General features: G+C 44.4%; 1 protein-coding gene across 2 annotated transcripts in view; it reads right to left on the reverse strand.

Annotated features, from left to right (window-relative positions):
- Positions 1–23,519, reverse strand: part of BANK1 (B cell scaffold protein with ankyrin repeats 1) — an 894,626-nt gene that overhangs the window by 550,856 nt on the left and 320,251 nt on the right. For both annotated transcript variants that reach the window (XM_029597059.1, XM_029597058.1), the window contains exon 5: positions 20,153–20,297. In XM_029597059.1, the coding sequence (XP_029452919.1) occupies positions 20,153–20,297 (145 nt within the window). The remainder of the gene's footprint in view (positions 1–20,152; positions 20,298–23,519) is intronic.

A 23,519-nucleotide genomic window follows, 5' to 3' on the forward strand; every position in this document is an offset into this window, starting at 1 on the left:
CCCCCCCCCCTACACACACACACACACACACCACAATAATGAGGCCTCTCCCATGAAAAAACATCCTGGCTTGATTAATCTAGGCCTAAGTTTGGACAAAGAATGGGATTTGAAAATCCTGCTAGATTCACCACACCTGACTAATCCAGTGAAAAAGTTGAACTTGTCCAGCTAGTAATTTATCTGGATAAATCAGGGGTGGGCTGGGGGGCATTCTGGAGGTGGAACAGTATTATCCAGCTAACTTAGCTAGATTATCCAGCTAGGGTAGTCAGATAACTTGTAAGACTGCCTCCCCCCACCCCCTACTTACAATCCATCCTCCCCATCCACATTCAACCTCCATCTCACCCACTTGAAACACCTCAAGCCCTTGTCAGGAGCATGGTACACTGTTACCCACTCCTGGCCACCTCCAGCATTGCTCTGAAAGCAAGGTTTTTAGTGTACACTTCCAGTGTTGCTATCAGAGCAACAGTGAAAATGTCTAAGAGCAGGTAAGAGTGTGCCATGCTCCTGGCTGGGGTATGAGGGGTGCGGGGGATGTGAAGGGTGGTAAGGTGAGGTGGAGGGATGGAGGGGGCTGATACCTTAATATTGATTATCATGAAGGAAGGAGGCTGGCCTTGAGTTGCTATAGTCCCCATCACTTTTTAAATGTTGGCATTTGGGGGCTTAGGAGTAATGGATACTAGCTCACATATGTTTTAAAATAATTTGGGGGGATTGAGGGTTGGTTGCCTGGGGAATCAGGTCTGCAGACCCAAGAGTTCTTTTTTTATGGAGTTACCTGGCTATATTCTGAATATATTTGGGTAAGGTTAAACTTATTTGGGTGAACTTACCCAGACACCTTTAAACTAGGGATGTGCAGAAGGAAAAAAATTGTTGCTATTCATTATTCGTTGCGCCGGGACCAAAATCCGTTGCATCCATTTTCAGGGAAACCCGATTTGTCCATTAGTTGCATTCGGTATTCGTTTTCCATTAAAGTTGGAAAAAAAAACCCCTATCCCAACCCTTTAAATTTAATTAACTACAACCCCCCACCCTCATGACCCCCCAAGACTTGCAGAAAGTCCCTGGTGGTCCAGCGGGGGTCCTGGAGCGATCTCCTGCACTCGGGCCGTTGGCTGCCGGTATTCAAAATGGCACCGATAGCCTTTGCCCTTACTATGTCACAGGGGCTATCGGTGCCATTGGCCGACCCCTGTCACATGGTAGGAGCAATGGATGGCCGCACCATCTTGTGCTCCTACCATGTGACAGGGGCAGACCAATGGCACTGGTAGTCCCTGTGACATAGTAAGGGCAAAGGCTATTGGCGCCATTTTGAATACCGGCAGCCGACGGCCCGAGTGCAGGAGATCGCTCCAGGACCCCCGCTGGACCATTAGGGACTTTTGGCAAGTCTTGGGGGGGTCAGGCGGGTGGGGGTTTTATTTGTTAATATGTTGCATTCGTGGGGGTTCGCCATACGTTTCATGGACCCACGAATGCAACGAATAGGGACCTATATGTTGCAGATTGTGCATTTGTTCAAAACAAATGAACATCCCTACTTTAAACTAGCTATATTCAGAATATAGCCGGTTAGATTTAAAATGATCCAGTAGCATTGCCTGGATAACTTTAGGTGAGTATTTTCAACAGGAGATCTGTCCCACTGAATATCCTTCACAAATTACTTGGCTAACTTTAGCCAGATACCCATGTCCACTCTTTACTTTTCTGAATATTGATCTCATGGTTCTTTGGAGGTGGGTTGTGGGGCTTTTTTGGATGAGACCCAAAGGACAGGATCTCCTTTGCTAAATATTAGCATGCTGACCCAAGCCTCAGCCATCCCTCAGTGATTCCAGCAACTTCTCCCCATAGTCTTAATTTTGGCCCCACCTTCTCAATCTCCCACTTCAGTTTCTCATTCCTTACCTCAGCACCCTCAATTTCCCCCTGCAGCCTGAGCAGAGCTCCTCTCCCAGCCTGATTTGTCCTGTGGGTGTTTGCGGGTATATGTAGGAAGCTCCTTTAAGCTACTAGAAAAACAAAACCGGGGCTTTGAGCCACTGACTGGCAGTGTGGTTACCTGTTTTTTGGGGGGTTTTTTGTAAAGTGACTCAAAAGCTGATTGGTTGGTGAGATACTTTATAAAATTAAACTTCTTTTATGATAGTATGTCAGAAAGACAGACACTGGCTTTTACTGTATAGGATTAGCATTTACCTCAGATGTAACTGCTGCAAATAGCATTTGAGCAATGTCAAGTACTCTTAAACATGCAAATATGCCTAATAAAGAAATGAATGAGAGGCAGATTTTTAAATACTCAAAAGCTGAGAGCCACCACTATGAAAATAACAGAAATCAGCAGCTTAATTCATTTCAGTGACAAGTCCCAACATAATTTAATTTATTAAAATTGAATCAGCTGGATATTTTGCTATCTATTTTCATAATTAGCTCTAACTGTACTTCTTGAAAGACTTTGAAAGCATAAATAAAGTCTATTTTTATCAGTATTTCTACATCTGGTAATGTGTTCTACTTGGAACATAATTTGACAACATAAAACCCTAATACATATTCATAAATTATTACACTAAAAAACAGCAATTTGGGATGAAACATCCTACAGCATCTAAGGAAATGACACTCTACTATAAGGCTTAAACTTAATGTGTACACCTATGGGGATAAACAGAATCCCAGCTCTACATAATGTGGAAATGTTTTTGATGGATACATTATAGAAAATAGAGTAAGTTTTATTGCCATGGATAGTTAAAGAAAGGGCCTGATTCACCCAAAATTGGAACTTACAAAAATTGAAAGCTGGTAGTTTGTGAGTTTGAATTAATGCTGTGTGTAGTCTGAGACTTACATTTAATTCTGAGTTTATCTTTGGATGCTGGGAAGGAAGTTTGTGAGATGAATTAATTATGTGTGCTTTGCTCTGAAAAAGTGTGAGAGTTGGTTCCTGGACAAGTAGTCAATGGTGATAGATTTGAAAAGGTGTTAGCTGTATGTATTGTTATAGATAAGAAGGAATATTAGCCAAGAGGATCACTTTGTTAAATACTTGCAGAGTGAATCACTCAAAAAGGTTTATTTGGAAATAGTTTGAAGTCATAGCCTTAGAAGCACTTATACATTGGAAGGCAAGAACTGAGTACCTCTCATTCTTGAGGGTGTGCTGATAGCAGAAGCTGCATCTGCTGATGGATAAGCGGATTTATGAATATTGGCTTGCTGGGGGAAAGTTTGTACTTAAGTCTTGCAAAAGAATTTGAGGATTGAACTATTACTGCATATGAATACTATGTGCTGAGAAATAGGTTTGTAAGTTTGAATTAATTCTGTGTATAGTTTGAAGCTTAAATTTAATTCTAAGGGGGTCATTTTCCAAGGTGTTATCGCGGGAGATAAATTCGCAAATCGAGCTAACAGCCGTTAACGCGATTTGCGAATGCAAATTCGTAATTTTATATTCAGGGGCGGAGTTGGGGCGGAGCATATGTAAAACGGGAAACAGTTATCGTGTTCCGCGAAACAGCCGCAGTGTTAGCGCGGCTAATAGCTACAACACTTTCATTTGTGTTACCTTCAGGTCTATCCAGTACCGAGCGGTAGGAAGAGCTGCGTTAGTGCCTGCGGCACCTGCGGTTGCTGCACGCACAGTGCAGCTCACCTACCGCTCGATCCTGAACACTAATTTTATTTAAATGTAAACCGCGTCCGTGAAGCCTTAGGCCCGCGCAACCCATTTTACTGGATAGAGCGCCTATACAGTATCCTGGGTGTGCGCACTGCGCGGGCCTAAGGCTTCACGCCACGCTGGTATCTGTCATTTCAAATGTCATTTGAAATGACAGATACCAGGAAGTCGAGACTGCCAGTCCCCCCCCTCCCCTCCTCCCGAAGCAGGGCTCGAAAAGCAGCCTTGCTCCGGGAGGTGGGGAGAAGAGATAAAAAGCGAAAAAACCAAAAGCAAAAAGTAAGTCGCTTCGCCGCTTCACTCTTCCCTCCTCCCGGAGCAGGGCGCGAAAAGGAGGGGAGACACTGACAGCGGCGAAGCAAAAAAAAACCAAAAGCAATTTTGGGTTTTTTTTTCCAAAAGCGACAATTTTGTTTTTTTTCCAAAAGTGACTTACTTTTGGGATCTGTCAAGATCCCAAAAGTAAGTCGCTTTTGGACGCCTGCACAACTTACTTTTGCAGCCATCAGCAGGAACACGATCGTAGCTCCTCCCGACGAAGACGAAGATGGCCGCCTGCACGGGGGAAAGCGTACAATTGGCCGCTCAAGACGTGGCGTCACATCCCGTGACGCCAAACGTCGTGACGTCACGTCTTCAGCGGCCAATTGCACGCTTTCCCCTGTGCAGGCGGCCATCTTCGTCTTCGTCGGGAGGAGCTACGATCGTGTTCCTGCTGATGGCTGCAAAAGTAAGTTGTGCAGGCGTCCAAAAGCGACTTACTTTTGGGATCTTGACAGATCCCAAAAGTAAGTCGCTTTTGGAAAAAAACCAAAATTGTCGCTTTTGGAAAAAAAAAACCAAAATTGCTTTTGGTTTTTTTTTGCTTCGCCGTTGCTTCGCCGTTTTTTTTTTTTGCTTCGCCGTTGCAGTCTCCGTGGCAGCCCCAGTCTGGACATCGGAGGGGGGCTGCAACGTTTCTTTCGCTTTTTTTTGTCTTCGGGAGCAGGGGAGAGTACTGGGGCTGCCACGGAGACCGGCACCCATGATCGCGGCCGGGGCAGGTGAGCGGGGGCTGGGAGAAAGCTTGCCACCTACCCTTACCCCTGCCTCTACCGTAGGCGTCAGGGTAGGTGGTAAGTTTGCAGGTCAAACGCGCGACAAAACGGCAGGGAAAACTAGCGATAGTCGGGGCGCGGGTTACGGGATGCTAGGGAATAGCTAATTCGCTCGTTTGCATGCAATATACATGCTGCATGCGGAAGGGGTTGCCCGGGGAATTTAGGACGCGGTAGGAGTAGGTTAAAGGGGATTCGGGATCGCAGGAAGGGCTAACATGGCCGGAAAGTGAGTAAAAAGCAGCTTAGGAGCAGGGTAAACCCACTTGTGCGCTACAGGTTAGTAAAGGGTTATCACGGTCCATGACAATGAGAGAGAGAGAGAGAGAGAGAGAGAGAGAGAGAGAGAGAGAGAGAGAGAGAGAGAGAGAGAGAGAGAGAGAGAGAGAGAGCACTTTGCTATAGTGCCTTTGCCCTAGACAGGTATTTGTATCCCTATAGGAGGGCCACCTAGTAACTCGAGGTGGGGATTAGGTATGAGCGTAGGGGGTTGGGGGCCACTTTCACATTCAACATGAGACGTACGGAAAGAACAGTGGTCTCTAGTGAAGATTTGCTGGCCGGAGTGAGGAAACTCACTCTAAGAAGAGATTTGGGCAACGTTCTCTCCACCTAGCTTGTTGTTGCCCAGGTAGAGTGTCCATCAAGCTAGGTGGAGAGAACATTGCCCAAATCTCTTCTTGGGGTGAGTTTCCTCACTCCGACGGCCAGCAAATCTTCACTAGAGACCACTGTTCTTTCCGTACGTCTCATGTTGAATGTGAAAGTGGCCCCCAACCCCCTACGCTCATACCTAATCCCCACCTCGAGTTACTAGGTGGCCCTCCCATAGGGATTCAAATACCTGTCTAGGGCATAGGCACTATAGCAAGGTTCTCTCTCTCTCTCTCTCTCTCTCTCTCTCTCTCTCTCTCTCTCTCTCTCTCTCTCTCTCTCTCTCTCTCTCTCTCTCTCTCTCTCTCTCTCTCTCTCTCTCTCATATAACATGTTGCTTGCAGCACCTAGGAGTGGAAATCAATTTGCAAATCCATTTCCGCAAATGGCAAAAACATCACATCATGCAATGTTTCCCCGCTGCACGAAAAATGCCTTATTTGCATGGGACATGCCCCCTCATGCGTTACCACTGCAATATTGGAAAATGAGGCCCTAAATATATCTATATGTGCTGGGAAAGATTTTTATGTGTTTGAATTAATCTTGTGTATAGTTTGAGGCTTAAATTTAATTCTGAGTGCATCTTCATGTACTGGGAAAAAAATTTACAAGTTGATTTAATTCTGTACACTTAGCTTTGAGAACGTGAGTTAGCTGGTTCCTGGCCAAATAATCAGTAGCATTTAGTTCCCACCCACCTCCCCTTCCGCCACCTATCCCACTCACATGTTTCATATAAAGATTGTTACCATAATTAGAAGAAACATTTTTTCATTCTATGAATCAAGTAGAGATTAGAGATTTTCATCAATATATAATTAACCCTGATTTTAGTAATTGATTAATTTTATGTGACTGTGAAATATGTTTTATCCATTATTCTGTATTTGGTATGGGTTTTATTATGTATGTACCTCTGCTACCCATTGAGATTTGTGGATCAGTGGGCTATAGATTGTTACAAATAAATAGCATAACATAAAACATACCTAAATTTGATTATGCATGCCTACTCCTCAAATAGCTGTAAATTTTATTTATTTATAACATTCATAACTTGCAACTTCAAATATCACATACATAATAATGTTTTAAACATAAAACATCACAATACACAACTTAGACATACAAGCATAAACATCTCACTTTCATAAAAATTATTTAAAAACCTGGATAAAAAGGAAAGTCTACAGCAATTTTATAAAATGCAAGTAATCCTCTTTGTGCTTCAATTCACTAGACAACACATTCTACAATGTTGGCCCAGTATACAAAAAAATCTTGAATGTGTTTCCTGTAATAAATATTCTCTTAGAGATGAAACAGCCAGCAAATTTTGCCCAGGAATAAAATGTCTGTGCTGGGGTATTTCTATATAAAAACTTTTTTAAGCTTTCTGGTGCTACATTATATAGAATCTTTTGGATTTGTGTCAACATTTTGAACTGAACCCTTTCATGAACAGGAAGCCAATGCAGGTTCTTTAATTCTGATGTAACACTCTGTATATATTTTGTGCCTGTAATGATCCCAGCTGTGGCATTTTGGGCCAATGGCAGCAACAGAGGTTTGTCACAAAATGTGGCAGACCTGGAAGAGTTGAGGCAGACAAAAAGGTATCTAGAGGACATCTTTAGGGAGAGAGTACAGTAATCCAAACTCCAGTCTGACAGTGTCTATGATGCTTTAATGTCACTGGAAGGACACGCTCACCTAGGTGTGGCAGGAAGTTATGCTGTAGGTAAGACTTGCACCCTCTCCTCCTGTTGATGTCTTATCCTCTCGCACAAGGATGTGTGTCCAGGGGTGTGTGCCCAGTTGGGAAGGTTTAGGTTCAACAATACAGTTGGAGGTTTGATCATTGGGAATGTAGACAGCTAGGTTATTGGTTGGCATGAGGATCATTTAGTAAATTGTCAGTCTTGTGCAAAAGTAGCCGGACCCTTGCATCACCTAGATAGGATTTAAAAAAATGCTGAGGGGAAGCCAGCTGTCATGGTACATGTGGGTTCCCAACAACATAGGAAGGTATAAGAGGCAGGTTCTAGAGGCTAAATATAGGCTTTTAGGTTGGAAATTGAAATCCAGAACTTCCAGGGTTGCATTCTTCTTCAAGCAGGCAGAGGCAGGCTGAGCTCCAGAGTCTCAATGCGTGGATCATACAGTGGTACAGGGAAGAGGGTTTTAAATTTGTTAGGACGTTGGGAACATTCTGGGGAAGGAGTGGAGCTCCTATTCTGACAGAATGGGCTTTATCTTAAAAAATGTAGACCTCGGCTACTGGCACTAACATTTAAAAAGGAGGTAGAGCAACTTTTAAAGTAGATCATGTGATAAAGTTGATGATTACTCAGAAGTGCATGGTTTGGAGGGATGTATCTACCATGGATACTGGGAATATAGGAAAGTTAAAATATCCCAATAGTTTATGATTAAAGCTGAAGTAGACCAAATGGATATAAATAAAATACCAAACTGCCTGAATTATCTGCTAATTCTTAGTCTGTGAATAGAAATACAATTAAAAATACAAAAAATGCTTTAAAATGTTTGAATACAATTGCTAGAAGTCTAAAAAAACTGGAAAGTTAGAATTCATGATATTAAATTAAGATATATAATAGATATAATAGGCATCTCAGAGACCTGGTGCAAGAAGGATAACCAATGGGACTCTGCTGTGTCGTGTGTTAACATGACACAGCAGATAAGATTGGTGGAGGGATGGCACTATATGGTCAGGATGGTATAGAGTCAAATGGCATAACAGTTCTGCAGAAAACAAACTACACTTTGGAATCCTTATAGATAAAATTCTAGGTGTGACAGGGAAGAATACAGTAGTGGAGGTATACTACCACTTGCCTGGACAGTATAGAAAAACAGACATAAAATACTTACAGAGATTAGACAGGCTAAAAATATTGACAACACAATGATAATGGGGGATTTCAATTACCTCAATATTGATTGGGTAAACGTCACATCAGGACATGCTAGGGAGATAAAATTACAAGATGCTATAAAGGACTTTGTCATACAGAAGCTGGTGATGGAAGCAACAAGAAGGAGAAACTACTTTAGCATTAGTTCTCAGTGGAACAAAAGATAAAAGTAGTAGATCTGCTTGGCAATAGTAATCATAATGGAATTAAATATGACAGTCATTGAAGGGTGGATATTAAGTAAAACTATTTATTTATTTATTTGTTTAGGAACTTTTTTATACTGACGTTCGTATTGCAGTAGCATTTAATTTTACAAAGAGAAACTATGAAAAAATGAGGAAATTAGTTATTAAAGAAATGTAGAAGGGAAGGTTGCCAAAGTTAAAAGTTTGCATGAGATTGAGGTGCAGTTTAAGAACTACCATCTTGGAAGCCCAGTTAAAATATATTCCATGCATTGAAAGAGGTTGAAGGAAGTCAAAACAATTGCCAACATAGTTTAATAGTGAGGTGAAAGAGCCAATTAAAGTCAAAAGGCCATCTTTCCAAAAACGGAAATCAGATCCATATGAAGAAAAGCGAGAAGAGCAAAGGACTGGCAAGTTAGATGTAAAACAGCAATATGGAAGGCCAGGAAGGAATTTGAAAAAAGTTTTCCATAGAGGTAAAAACCAAAAATAAAATCTTTTTCAAGTACACTTGAGGCAAAAAGCCTGTGAAGTGAACAACTGGACCCCTAGATGAAAACTAGAGGGTAGATTTTAAAAAATTGCGCGATCGCGTACTTTTGTTCTCGCACCAGGTGCAAACAAAAGTACGCTGGATTTTATAAGATACGCGCGTACCCGCGCGTATCTTAATAAAATCCGGGGTCGGCGCACGCAAGGGGGTGCACATTTGTGCAACCTGTGCGCACCGAGCCCAGCGCGCGCTGCCTGTTCCCTCCCCCCACCTTCCCCTACCTAACCCACCCCCCCGGCCCTATCTAAAACCCCCCCTTACCTTTATTCCACGATTTACGCCTGCGAAAAGCAGACGTAAATCTGCACGCGCCGGCCGGCTGCCCCGCTCCGTGTTCCGGTCCCGGGGGCTGGTCCGGAGGCTGCAGCCACGACCCCAGAATGCCCCCGGGCCGAAACCACGCCCGCGTCGCCACCCCCAAAACGCCATATCACGCCCCCGAAACGCCGCGTCATTCTGCCACACCCCCGACACACCCCCTCCCGCCCCTTTAAAAAAAACCCCGGGACTTACGCACATCCTGGGGCTCTGCGCGCACCGGCGGCCTATGCAAAATAGGCGTGCTGGTGCGCGAGGGCCTTGTGCGCGTAAATCCGGCCGGATTTACGCGCGCAGGGCATTTAAAATCCGCCCCTAAATGAATTCTTTTTCTTGTTTTTACCGAGGAGAATACTGGGGATATAAGCAGAAGAGAAATGTTTTTTGATAGGGAGTATTCTGAGCAACTAAAGCAAATCACCGATAACCTAGAGGATCTACTAGTTTTAATTGACAAAATAAAGAGTAACAGATCATCAGGAGTGGATGATATTTACCCTAGAGTTCTGAAAAAACTCAAACATGAAATTTAAAACCTATTACTAGTATTCTGTAACCTATTATTTAAAACAGACACAGTACTGAAGAGAGCAGACCCCCAAATTTAATTTCTTTATTTTTTCCATATTTTTTTTTTTTGGGGGGGGGGGGGTTGGTTTGTTTAATGTTTATTTCAGTTTGGTTTGTTGCTGAGCCAAAGTAAACATAAATCATCCCAATAAAACAAGCAAGAATAATAAAACAGGCCCTCCTCGTGCCTCTCCAAACTCTCTTCCACCCTACTGAAAAGTTTCCAGGACTGGGGACTGCCCCGGTGCTCACTTAGCACTTTCATGGGAGTCCTATTAGTGAAAGAGACCGGAGTGATGCCCCTTGGATATTGCTTGAAAATAGGTTTGGTCTCAGGGCTAGTTGGAGTCATTTTGTTATATGGCCTTAAAACAAAATGGCGCCAGCCAGCCCAGAAACCAGAACCATGTTAAAGTCTCTTTGGTGTCGTTTTCAGGGCCAGCCAGCACCATTTTAATAGGGATGTCTGAGGGGCAGGAGGTTAGGGGGCATCCCTCCTTCCTTTTTTTTCACTAATAGTTTCCTCACAGAATGGGTAGTCCCAGGCACTGGCAACTGTTTCAGGAGGGGTTGGAGGAGTCCAAGCCCCAGCAACATTTTTGGGAGGGGAGTCAGAGGAGCTTGGAGAGGTCCCAGGCCCTAGCAGGAGCCCAGGGAAGCCCCAGGGATCCTCAAAGACCCCCTAGCAGGCCTGGATCATCACAGAATTTCTTTTTTAATTGTGGCAATGTTTTCAAAATGAAAGGAAAAGAAAACCAACAACATTTCATTGGATTATCTTTCATTCTGTTTTGAAAATGAAATGAAATGAATGCACGTCCTTTTTAGAGGGCGGCTAATGTAACACTGATTTTTGAAAAGGGCTCTATAGGTGATCTGGGAAACTATAGACTGGTCATCCTGATGTTGGTGTCAGGCACAATGATAGAAGCGATTCCTAAAAAGAAAATTATTGGCCACTTAGATAGACATGGCTTAATGGGAAAGGGTCTACATGGTTATAGCAAAGGGAAGTTTTGCCTTTTAGATTTTTTGGAAGGTGTAAACAAACATGTGGATAAAGATGAGCCAATTCAAATACCATACTTGGATTCTCAAAAAGCATTTGACAATGTCCCTCATGAGTGATTTATTTTGGAAATGTAAAAGTCATGGGATAGTAGGCAGTGTCTATTGTTTACTGGTAACTGGTTAAAAAACAGGAAACAGAGAGTATGTTTTTTAAATGGAGAAAGATCAGTAATGGTATGCCCAGAGGTCTGTACTGGGATCTGTTCTGTTTAACACAGAGGTCCCCAAACTACAGTCTGCACCTGGTCTGTATAGTCGTTTGATCAGACCACCATGTTTTTCTTTCATGAGGTCAGATTCGGCCTGGGAAGGAACTTTTTTTTGTTTTTTTGTTACGGTGGTAGACAAAAGTCTGGCAGGAGTTCCTGGGCCCTGCCAATGGGAGAAAAAGCATTCAGACCACAGTGCTGAAGAAAGCCACTATGATGGTCCCTTGCCAGTGGGAGAGAAGTTGGACTGACCCATGACACTGAAGAATGCCACTAGCAGAGAGGCCAGGCCCCACCACCATAAGGAAGGGCACTGAGTGAGTGAAAGGAAGGAAGAGAAAGGAAGAACGTGAATGAGAGGGATAAGTTAAGGGAAGGGAGGGGAGAAAGAAGGAAGGGAACGAGGAAATGGAATGAGAGGTGAGTGGATGAGCGAGAGGGAAGGACGTGAATGAGAGCAGTGAATAAGGTGAAGGGATGTGGGAGGGAAAAGAGGGAAGAGAGTTGGGGGGGGAGAGAAAGAAGGAGAAGGAAATGAAGAGTGAATGAAATGGGTGAAGAAAACAAAACCAGTGTTATGAGTAGAAGAAAGTCAAAGATAAAGACAGGAAAACTAGGGCAGATTCACATGTATGTTGAAAAATAATAACGTTTAGTAAATGTCTTTCTATTTCTATACTTGCTTTGTTCTCATTTCCATATCAAGAGCACTGCGTGCGTATTGAGAAGGCACAATCCTTCTACAAACACATATGCCTGCTTTCATTAATTCAAGACGACAAGATGCTTTGACTCTAACAGACTGAAACTGCACTTTACAGAGCAACCAAACAAAGGAAGAATATAGGAATAAGGAAAGGGAGGCTTGCAGTATCTGCTTCATAGAACTATCATTTCAAACTCCATGATCCAAAACATAAAACACTTGAGAAGGATATTGCAAATTACACAACTACAAAACATTGAGAGGTCCATTTTCAGACAGTCCAGATAGCAAAATTAGCCAGATAAACTTATCCAGCTAACATTGGAGGTATATTCAATAGTGCAGCCACAGTATCGAATATAACTGGCTATCTTAAAGTTAGCCAGTAAACTTTATCCAGCTAAATGTGATTGGCCTGATCAGTCTTACCCCTGGATTCATCAAGCCACGGTAAATATAGCAAAAATATATGTGTTAGTGTCCCACAATAAAAGGATGGGCATGCTTAGGGAAATTAATGAAATACCGCATTGCATATGTAAATATCACGTTGCGCAATACTCTATTACATTGCACGACAGAGTATTGTGTCATGCATCATTTTACGCATGGCACATTATTTTCTTTTGTTTTATATATACCAGCTTCCTGCAGCTGCCTCATTGAGGGTTTGTCAGAGGAGTAAAGGAGTTTTGTGAGTAGTTGGAGGCATAGGTGTTGGTTAGAGGAGTTCATTTTTCGATTACCTGATTGTGTTGTCCTATTTCTTATTTTTCATCTGTTTACATTTACCTATGTTTATTGGGTTTATCTGTGTGTGAAAGAAGTGTTAGTTTAAGTTTTTGTATATTTGCCTAGTTTGTTTGTCTGTCTGTACCTTTGGAGGAGTTAGTAGAGGAGTGGTGGAGTGGTGGAATGGAGGAGTGGTGTATGGTGGAGGAATGGTGTGGATAAGATGGAGCATGGAAGGCATAGGGAGAAAGGAGAGGTGACACGTGAGGAGAGGAGGAAGGAGAGAAGGGAGGAGGAGGGTAGAAATGGTAGGAGGATGGAGGGGGCATGGCCACCTGAGAAGATGGCCATCTGAGCTTGAGCTCCATCTCTCCCTGAGAGTAAGAAAGCTAATATAAAAACTATAACCCCACATCTGCATAAAGTCAAGTGGAAGAAAGGATTGCCAAGGAGGTAAAGAGAGGTGACAAAACATTTTTCAGATACATCAGTGAAAAGGGAAAAGTTCAAAGTGGTATAGTGAAATTGAAAGGTGGAAAGGATCAATGTGTGGAGAGAGAAAAGAAATGGCAGAAATATTAAACAAATACTTCAGTTCTGTGTTCACTAAAGAGGACCCTGGAGAAGGACCATCGCTAGTTAACAAGAAACTGGAGGGGAGTGGAGTAGATGTAACTCCATTTACAGTAGAGAATTAAGGGAAGAGCTGGGGAAACTGAAAGTGGACAAAGCCATGGGGCCTGATGAAGTTCATCCCAGGATACTGAGGGAGCTCAGAGATGTGCTGGCGGGTCCGCTGTGACCTGTTCAATAGATCCCTAGAAACGGGAGTGGTGCCAAGTGATTGGAGAAGTGCGGTGGTGGTCCCGCTTCACAAGAGTGGGAACAGAGAGGAAGCTGGTAACTACAGACCATTTAGCCTCACTTCAGTGGTGGGAAAAGTAATGGAGTTACTGTTGAAAGAGAGAATAGTGAACTATCTACAGTTGGGAGAATTGCTGGACCAGACGCAGCATGGATTCACCAGGGGAAGATCCTGTCAAACAAATCTGATTGACTTTTTTGACTGGGTAACCAAGGAATTGGATCAAGGAAGAGCACTCAATGTCATCTATTTGGATTTCAGCAAAGCTTTTGATACAGTCCCACACAGGAGACTGGTGAATAAAATGAGAAGCTTAGGAGGGAGTGCTGAGGTGGTGGCCTGGATTGCAAACTGGTTGACGGACAGAAGACAATGTGTGATGGTAAATGGAACTCTCTCTGAAGAGAGAGCGGTTTTAAGTGGTGTACTGCAAGGATTGATGTTGGGACCGGTCCTGTTCAATATCTTTGTGAGCGACATTGCGGAAGGGATAGAAGGTAAGGTTTGTCTTTTTGTGGATGACACTAAGATCTGCAACAGAGTGGACATGCCGGAAGGAGTGGAGAGAATGAGACGGGATTTAAGGAAGCTGGAAGAGTGGTCGAAGATATGGCAGCTAAGAGTCAATGCCAAGAAGTGCAGAGTCATGCATATGGGGAGTGGAAATCTGAATGAACTGTATTCGATGGGGGGATAATAGGGATGTGCAGCCAAAAAGTTTTCGTTGCATTCGTGATACGTATTCGTGGGGGGTCAATTCCGTTTCATGCGGAAGTATGGAGAATTCCATAAGTTGTCAATCTGTCAATACGTTACTACGGCGAGTTAAATTCCTGTCCCAGCTAAAATTAAAATTAACTACAACCCCCCACCCTCCTGACCCCCCCAAGACTTACCAAAACTCCCTGGTGGTCCAGCGGGGGGTCCAGGAACTCACTCACACCCTCGGTGATGGTTTTTCATCATGGCGCCAATAGCCTTTGTCACAGGGGCTACCGGTGCCATTGGTCAGCCCCTGTCACATGGTCACCGGCGCCATCTTGTGCTCCTACCATGTGACAGGGGCTGACCAATGGCACCGGTAGCCCCTGTGACATAGTATGGGCAAAGGCTATCGGCGCCATTTTGAGTCCTGGCATCGGACGGCAGGTCGCTCCGGGACCCCCATTGGCCCCACAGGGACTTTTGGCCAGCTTCGGGGGGCCTCCTGACCCCCCCCAAGATTTTCCAAAAGTCCAGCGGGGGTCCGGGAGCGACCTCGTGCACGCCGGCCGTCAGATGCCAATACTCAAAATGGCGCCAATCGCCTTTGCCTGTCACACATAGTGAGGGCAAAGGCGATCGACGCCATTTTAAGACTCAAAATCGCCGTCCGATGCCAATACTCAAAATGGCGCCGATTGCCTTTGCCCTCACTATGTGTGACATAGTGAGGGCAAAGGTGATCAGCACCAAGGCAAAGGGCAAAAATGTAAAAATTATGAAGAAAATTGGAAAACATTTACATCTTTTATATTACATTATAAAAATAAAATAATTTAAAGCTATAAATACTAGCATGATTTATTTTATTTTTATTGGGTGAAGAAACAATCTCAGGTGTCAGTACAGGAAGGAGATCTCAGGAATGGGGAGAGGAATGAAGGAAGATCAGGAATGTGGTGAGGACAAAGGGGGAGGAGCATGAGAAGGAAAGAACCAGGGATGGGGAGCATTGAGCAGATTAGGAATGTGAGATGGAGGAGAGGAGGAAGAGAGAGAGGTTCTTGGACTAAAGAAGGGGAGGAGGGAGGAGGAAGGGTTGGGGAGCAGGTTTCAGGATCTGGGAAGAAGAGATAGGTAGGAAGAAAGGACAGAAGGAAGGAAGGGAGGTTCAAGAATCTGGGTGATAGAATCCAAGATCAAAGGAGGGATGATTTGAATTGGAGTGGGGAGAAGAGGAGGGAAGTGTCCCCACTATGCTCATGTCCTGCTTCTCCTTGCCTCCCCTCTCTAATATCCCATCCAATATGGCATACACAACCATTTGGCACCAATCCCTTCTTTCTCACACACACAAACACTGCCCTCCTACCCTTGTTCCTGTCTCTCACACACACACAGACATACATCCCACACTCCCAACTGATATCCCTCTTATCCCACCCTCCAATGATCTCTATTCAGCCCCTCCTAATCTCCACAGAACGATCCCCTTTTGTTCTGTCTGCTACAGGCTGTCCCTGTTCCCTGAATGCTGGATCAGGAAACAGAGGGTTGCTTTCTGATGAGTGAGATTCAGCACAGCTGAAAGGCAACAAATCTTCAGCCAGCCTGCTACCCCCCATGTTTATGCTGCCCTAGGCACAGCTCTAATGTGACTATTGACAAATCTAGGCCTAAGCAGCTCGGGCACGGCTACCTGCCTACAAGTTCAGCATGGAGGATAACGAGCAGCTCATAGCTGGTGTCCTGGAGAATTACAACCTGCTCTTCAGCAATTGGGTTGCAACCTCTTCCAGGGCTACCAAGGGCCAGATATGGCTCACCAGTCACCCAGGCCATCTACCAACACAGTGGCATCAAGAGGACCTGAGAACAGGTGGCCCACCGCTACAGGGACATATAGGCGCAGTTGAAGTGCAAGGTGGTCAGCAGGAACAAAAATATGCGCTGGACTTGAGGAGGAGCCCTTGCCCGATCGTCCTGATGCTGATGGAGGAGCGGCTCATTCAACGACTGGTACCGGACGTCTGTGAGGGAATGGATGAAGCCCTGGACATGGCACAAGCTGGGGAAGGTAAGCCACATCACCTGCTACAAATGTCCACACATTTTTTCATAGGATGCTCACACTGAATGATGCAAAGTGCACATCTTATGTAAAACAGTAAGTGTGCACTTCCAGCATTCATACTTATGTCTTCTTCTTTGTTTCCACAACTCTTGCCCATGAAGCCCCTGATCCCAGCTGTGCAGGCCCAGGTACCGGCTAAGAAACCCCAGATACCAGCAGTGCCGCCCCAGTTCTCAGTGGCCCCTTTCTCATGGATGCTGAGACACAGTGGACAGAGAAGGAGGAGGAACAGCAGCAGCTTCTAGCACAACTTGGGTCGCCCATAGCCCTCGATGCCAACCTCAACCTTTCAAGCCTAATGGAGGGATCTGTCCTGCCATGGGAAGACAATGTGCAGTCACCAGCTGCCTCCAGCTCCTCGCATGTCCTGTGGGATTTCAAGCAAGACAGCCAGCCAGCTTAGCCCATGAGCCCAGCAATGCCAGCACTGCAGTGATAGATACCATCTCTGCAACCTGCAACTCCACAACCAGCAACACCAGCACAGGATCCAACTGTGCAGACCACACTTGACTGCATAGAAAGGAGGCATGGGGAGCAGCTACACCACATACGGGCAAAGCTGATCTGCTTGAGGAGGGCTCAGATCACCCATATCAATGCCATGCATGCAGCAGAAAACTGCAGCCCTTACACAGGGCTTAACCATCGTCTCCATTTTGATCAATAATTTGACAACAGCAGTACTGCAGCTCATTCAGCACCTGCTACAGCCTTCACTCGTGCCATCCTCATCCTCAAAGAAGTCCACACTGCACAGCAGTCTCCGGCTCTCAGGATGGCCCAAGAGAGCCGGAGACTCAAGATTAGCATGGGGAGGGAGGTGGGGGGGGGGAGTGGTCATTTATCACCATCATACTTATTATTCATATATTCATAATAATTGTTTTAATTATCAATTCATCACAATTATTCAATTCACTATTATTCAATCAATATAATCAGTATGAATATTTAATATCAATCATCAATTCATCAGGCAGACCAATGAAACCCTGCCCAACCCACCCACCCTGAGTTGGAAAGTGTGCTCTTACTGTGTTGTATATATATTCATCATGGTTGCTTTATTATTGCTCTCTCCCCTCACCCCCCTCCCCCCTGGCCAACTGCTAGGCTCCAGCATGAGAGAGGCAGCAGCCTGGAGATTTTAGCATCCTGCCCAGAGACCCAGAAATTTGTCTAAATCTGGAGAGTTCCCAGGTATAGGTAGGCCTCTGAAAGAAATGCCACCCCCAACTACCAAAAAGCCCCAGGGAGGAAAAAGGCCATGAGGTTCACAGGTGCAAAGCCTCAAAAACTGCACTCAAAGGTAACTTTTTTCCAGCAAGCCAGGCCTGTCCTCTTTACAGAGTTCTAATACCGGCTAGATGGAAGAAGACTGCTGGGCCCCATTCTGTCTATAGAGATCCTGTGCCAGCTTGCTGATGTGGATAGTCTGCTGTCTGCCAGTGTTGTCCTGTGGCTTCGTTCTCATGCCCTCCTCTATGCTCTGGCCATAGTCCTGCAGTCTCCAGTCACAGTCCTGCTGCTGTCTCATCTCATCCTGTTGTCGCCTCAGTGCTGTTGTCTTATCTCCTGAGACTGCTGCCTCCATGCTGCGCTCTACTCTCCAGTCCTGGTCCTGCTGCCTGCTATGTCAACTTTGCTGCCATGGTCCTTTGCTGCCCTTTTGGGTGCACTCTTTCAACATTGACTGCTAAGTGATAGTAAGTCAGAGACAAACTCACCCAACAACTAGACCCTCATAAACCATAGCAAGCCACAAAGCCCACAGGCAAACATGCACAGTAACTAGCACACAGCACACACACAGGCCAGACCAGAGATGTGCTTTGAATCCAAGGCCCAAGTGGAGCAGGTCTTGAACTCTTGTATTGTGACTGGATAATTAACTGCTGATGCAGCAAGCAGTTTCATCCTTATTAAAAAAAAAAAAAACAAAATACTCTAATCTAAGTTCTTCTTAGTGCCCTAACATGTTAGCTCTATGCTCTTGAGGCCATTTCATGTCACATTGTATTCCAGTGAGCAGTGGTAGATGCAGACACATCCATTTAATGGGAGACTTTTAAAGACTGGGAGCAAGGTGTGGTTTTTACTTTGGCAGTACAGCTGTAAGGCCACTGATAACCTCCCAAACCACTACATTACCCACTCAGCTGCCACTTTGCCTCAAGTATGAAGGTCTCTGCTTGTGTGGCACAGTGTCCAAGCTACATTGTGGGAGTTGTCAAGATGTGGCTACTTGGGGGCAACTACAGCCAGATCTCAACTTAATTTCGTATTCATCTGGCAAAGTGACGCTGGATATCTGAGCTCTTATGCTGCCAAGGTTGTCAAAACCCTCTTGTATGAATAAATAAATAGGGTCAGGCCAAGGTGGAATGCTAGAAAATGGCCTCATGCATTGTAACCTAACTGCCTACACATTTTATATTATGTTTTATGTTTGTAGTTTATGTGACATTCATTAACTGCATTTTATCTCTTTTATTGACCATTGTATTATGATTATGTACATTTTTTTAAACCGCTTAAGATTGTACATAAAGTAAATAAATAAAAAGACATGCTTTCACACGCACATGCATAGCCCCGACATCAATTCCCATTCCTTTGTTATATTACATCCTCCTCCAGCTGATCTCCTTTTTCAATCCCCATCTAATTTCCTTTTCATCCCCAGCCCTTCCTAACCCCCAATGATTTCCCTGCCAGCTTCTCTTCACCCCCAATGATCCATTTCTCTTATCCTCTCTTCACTCACTCATAAATATTCCCCCTCCTCACCCTCTTCAATATATAATCTCCCTCTCATCCCCTCTTATCTCCTTAGCCCACATAATCCCTTTCTCACTACCCCTTTCAAGCCTTACTCTGACAAGGTATCTAGTTAACACTAGATCCAAGTTGGAATTAACTAGCTGCCACGCCTAAACTCTGTTTTCTGAATAAAGAACCCTCCCACCAGTATCCATAATCCTTTCCTTTCCATTCTTCTGAGCTCAAAGCTCTGATTAAACAAGGCCCCAGGGCCATTCTCCCTCCTACCCCAAATCCCAATTTCTCATTAAACATTCCCTCAGGACTGTGATCCCTTTCATACCACACCCCTGACCCTCAATCATAACATAACTCTTCCACCCTTGAACCAGCCTTATGCTCCCTTGCAATCCCCCTCCCCCAAAGCAACAAACACCCTCTGACAATTCTTCCAAGAAGATCCCAGTCTCCAGGAGTCCACACCCCTCCAGAATCTCAACTCAATGATTCTGGAGGGTCTTCACTGGCAGAAGCAATGCAGTCTCCCTCCTCTACACAGAATGGTACTGCCTAAGTGCTCAGCTCCAGTCAGTTTTCAAAGAGGCAGATCTAACCACCTAAGTCTGGGACTTACTGCAGCTAGGTTCCTTTGAAAACTGACCCCTCTGAGACAGGAAGCATGCTACTATCTGCCAAAATTAACCGTCTCCCAAAATAAAATGTGTATCTCATTTCCTTTGTATCACATGCCCTACCTTGTCTCTAGAGAAAAATAGTAATGTTCTGCATGTAAACCTCATACACAGGAAATACCTAAAAACAATATTAGATTTTAAAGAGAAGTGAAACTAAAATAAGTGAGTGTCTCACAAAGAACCCTATTTTTACAGATAAAACTACATACAGTATATTTCCTCTTACCTAAGGCTTTTATGTTCAAGACCTTCTCATTCCAAAAGTTTGGTTGTATTCTTATTTGTTTGTGTTTTGTTGTAAACTCAACTTCTATGTTTTTGACATCCACTATAATTTCATCCTTGAACAGAATAAATATTTCACCCGGGTTCTGTGAAATTAAAACAGAAATATTACTGGATTCAATAAAAATAAATATATAAGATGTATTCTGTTTTAACAACCTTTCAAATGCTCTACAATAGATGAGGCCATTGCAGAAAGTTGTCTATTTGATTTCAGAATTGTGAGAATGATAAGAAAAGTATTGTAACAATTTTGGAAAATAGAATTTTTTTATTTTTTTTTTACTAGTCGTGAGATTCAGTGACTAATGGCTATTGCCTGTGTTTATAAACTCATTGGATTTTGCTACTGATATGCAGATTAACATAACGTATGAGCATTCAGTCATGCTCTTTTGCACTCTTTTTAAAATCTATTGTCTTAAAAATAGTCCCCTTGTTATGAGGCTCTATCACCAAGATAATTAATTTTCTCTTGTCTTTACATTAAATGCCCTTTGTTTTGGCTTGAAACATCTAATCCCAGGCAATTATCTGTTAGCAGAGCACACTACCATAAATATTGTTGCTTTAATTATAATCTTTAGTGCTTTTTAGCATGTGGTTCAATTTGTGAGTTTGGTTGGTGGCACACTAACTTTTGTTAAAGTGGATTGATGATGGGGGGCGGGGGGGGGGGGGGGGGGGAGGTGATAAGGGGCAGCCAGGTGGCTCAGTGACAACTGTGGTGCACTTTCATGTAGAAAGTCCATGATTCCATTTATGGATCACATCTTCCTCATTCTGGGTTAGCCGGGACTGAGGAAAGTGTGGCGGTAGTGTTGTCAGCCTCTGGGAGTGGGAAAAGGGAATCACTGACATAAATAAGGATGACACCTGGTGACTGATTTAGAGCCCATGATGCAGATTTCCAGAAGGAGCTCTGGTGCATGCCTCAGGTTCATTGCTGCAATGGCCAGACTAGAACAATGGGAAGGTCTATTAAAATAGGGGAAAATTACCAGAAAATTTTGAATTAAGGATCATGATACCAAGATCCTGGCATTGATTTTGATTGAGCTGGAAAAAAATGGAGATAGGAGAAACTATCACGCCAAAAATAAAAGTAGATCAATTGGGTTCAAAGGCTAAGGCCAGTCATGGGCTTGGAATTTCCCTACTGAAATGCATCAGAACCTGATCAGTTACAGTCTCAAATCATACAAAAGATACCCAAAAGCACATTATTAATGCCTTTCTTGCGTTGAGTTAAAGATAAAAGTCAGATGTTGAAAATGGCTATAAAATCTATGCATTTGCCTGGTATGAGTCTGACTATCCTTTTGGTTTATGAAGTGCTTTTTGTTGCGCTCCCTGGCCGCTTCCGTAGCACGGCCAGCCCCGCTCACCTCACTACTCTGTCTATCAGCAAAGGGCTCACCTCCTCTGTGGCCTCGGCGTGTGAGTGGGGAGGCCGGGGACACCGCGTATCTTCACCTGACCAGGCCTTGCAGAGGAGCTCCCATCGGGGCTTCACGTCTTCCTGCTCCTCGGCCCTGCCCCTAGGTGCGTGCGTGGCCAGCATCACTCCTTATGAAGACCGTATCGCGGGACCGGGTCTGACGCTCCCCAATGATGTCATTGTCAGGTCGTATATAAGGCAGGGCTCATTCCCCTGATCCCTGCCTTGGCAATCAGGTCGACACCATGAGTGCTTCTAGTTTGCCTCTGCATTCAGTCTGTGTTCCAGTCTCATTCCAGTCCTGTTCCAGCGTCCTTCTGTTCCAGCATCCCTTGTCTCCTCATCTCCCCAGGTAGTACCATCGGACTGTCTTCTCGGTACTGACCTCGGCTTTCCTTGACCATGTTGACCGTTGCCTGCCTCTGACCTTCTGCCTGTTTCCATGACCACATTTGACCGCTGCCTGCCTCTGACTTTCTGCCTGCTTCCATGACCACGTCTGACCGCTTCCTGCCTCTGACCTTCTGCTTGTCTCCACGATCATGTCTGCATGCTGCCTGGAACTGACCTCTGCCTGAACCCAACCACGCCTGACTGCCTTCTGGAACTTGACCCCTGCTTTGGCTGACTACCCTCAGACTGACTACTGGTAACTGACCTCTGCTTTGCTTTTGGAGGTCAGTCCAATCCATGGACTGATTATTGGCTCTGACCTTGCATTGCCTGACTACGCTTATTTGAACCTGGCCATAATCCTAGCTATACATTCAGAGTCACTCTTCTGGCCTTCCCAGGCCCCGAGGACTTCCGGCCTACAGGTTGATCGTGCACCCTTGCTTGTGGTGGGCACACCTCTGAACTTCCTGTCAAGGAGATCCTGCGAGGCCCACCTAAGACCAGGCGGCCCGGGTACTCAAGGGCTCAACCCAGGGGTACCTAGGGTTGCTAGTGGCGAAGCTCCAGCTAGCCTCTGTCTCCTCTTGTGCTTCACCTCCTGGTGGCAGGCGCTTTCTGGGTACAACCAGAGAGCCTACCAATCCTGCAGTAGGCCAAGGGTCCACCTCCTAGCGCAACAATTTTCATCCAAACTAGATGTGAAAGTTCTTGCTAAGAGTAGCTTATGAAATATGTTTATACTACTTTCCCAAAGTCATCCTATTTTGTTTACACATGTGTGATGCTTGCATTAATCTCTAGAATGGAGGAAAGGCGGAAAGAACACATTTATTATTATTACAAAACATCTGGCAGGATCACAAGAGGGCTAAAAAGATTAGCCCCGTGTTATACAGAGAGTCAGTGGCAAAGTTATGACCAGAATCGAGAGTCCTTATTTCTAGTAGAGCACCAAACTCAGTTTACTGACTTACTGATGTACTGTATTTATTCAATATTTGATCAAACCAAGTCCTGCTAATTACAAAATAGAGTGTATGTGCCACATGGATATAGAATATGAACCTCTGTATGGCACTGCTGCAAGCATGCTGCCTTGCTACCCCTCATATGCAACAAAGCACACAGTCTGCAGTCTATGTAACTAGCAAGCAGATTTCAATGGGGATTTATCGAGAAAGATTCCTTACATAGGCACTTGCAGAAATAAGGGTCAACAAACAATTTGTAATTGACACTTTTTATTGGACTAACTTAATGCATCTGTGACTAGTGATCACAGATGCATAGGGTAAACTCACAGTTACATAGGGTATAAATAGTACCGAGTTGGCTAAACCTTAGGTCATCTATATATGCCATTACAACTCAGTAAAGGGAAAATGGGTGTTGGGGAGAGGAGAAAAGCACAGAATGAGAAAAAGTCTTTCCCGAATAAGACTCTCAGTCTTTTATTTTTGACTCAGCTGTT

The sequence above is a fragment of the Rhinatrema bivittatum genome, chromosome 1, assembly GCF_901001135.1.
Source record: "Rhinatrema bivittatum chromosome 1, aRhiBiv1.1, whole genome shotgun sequence".
Taxonomy (NCBI): Eukaryota; Metazoa; Chordata; class Amphibia; order Gymnophiona; family Rhinatrematidae; genus Rhinatrema; species Rhinatrema bivittatum.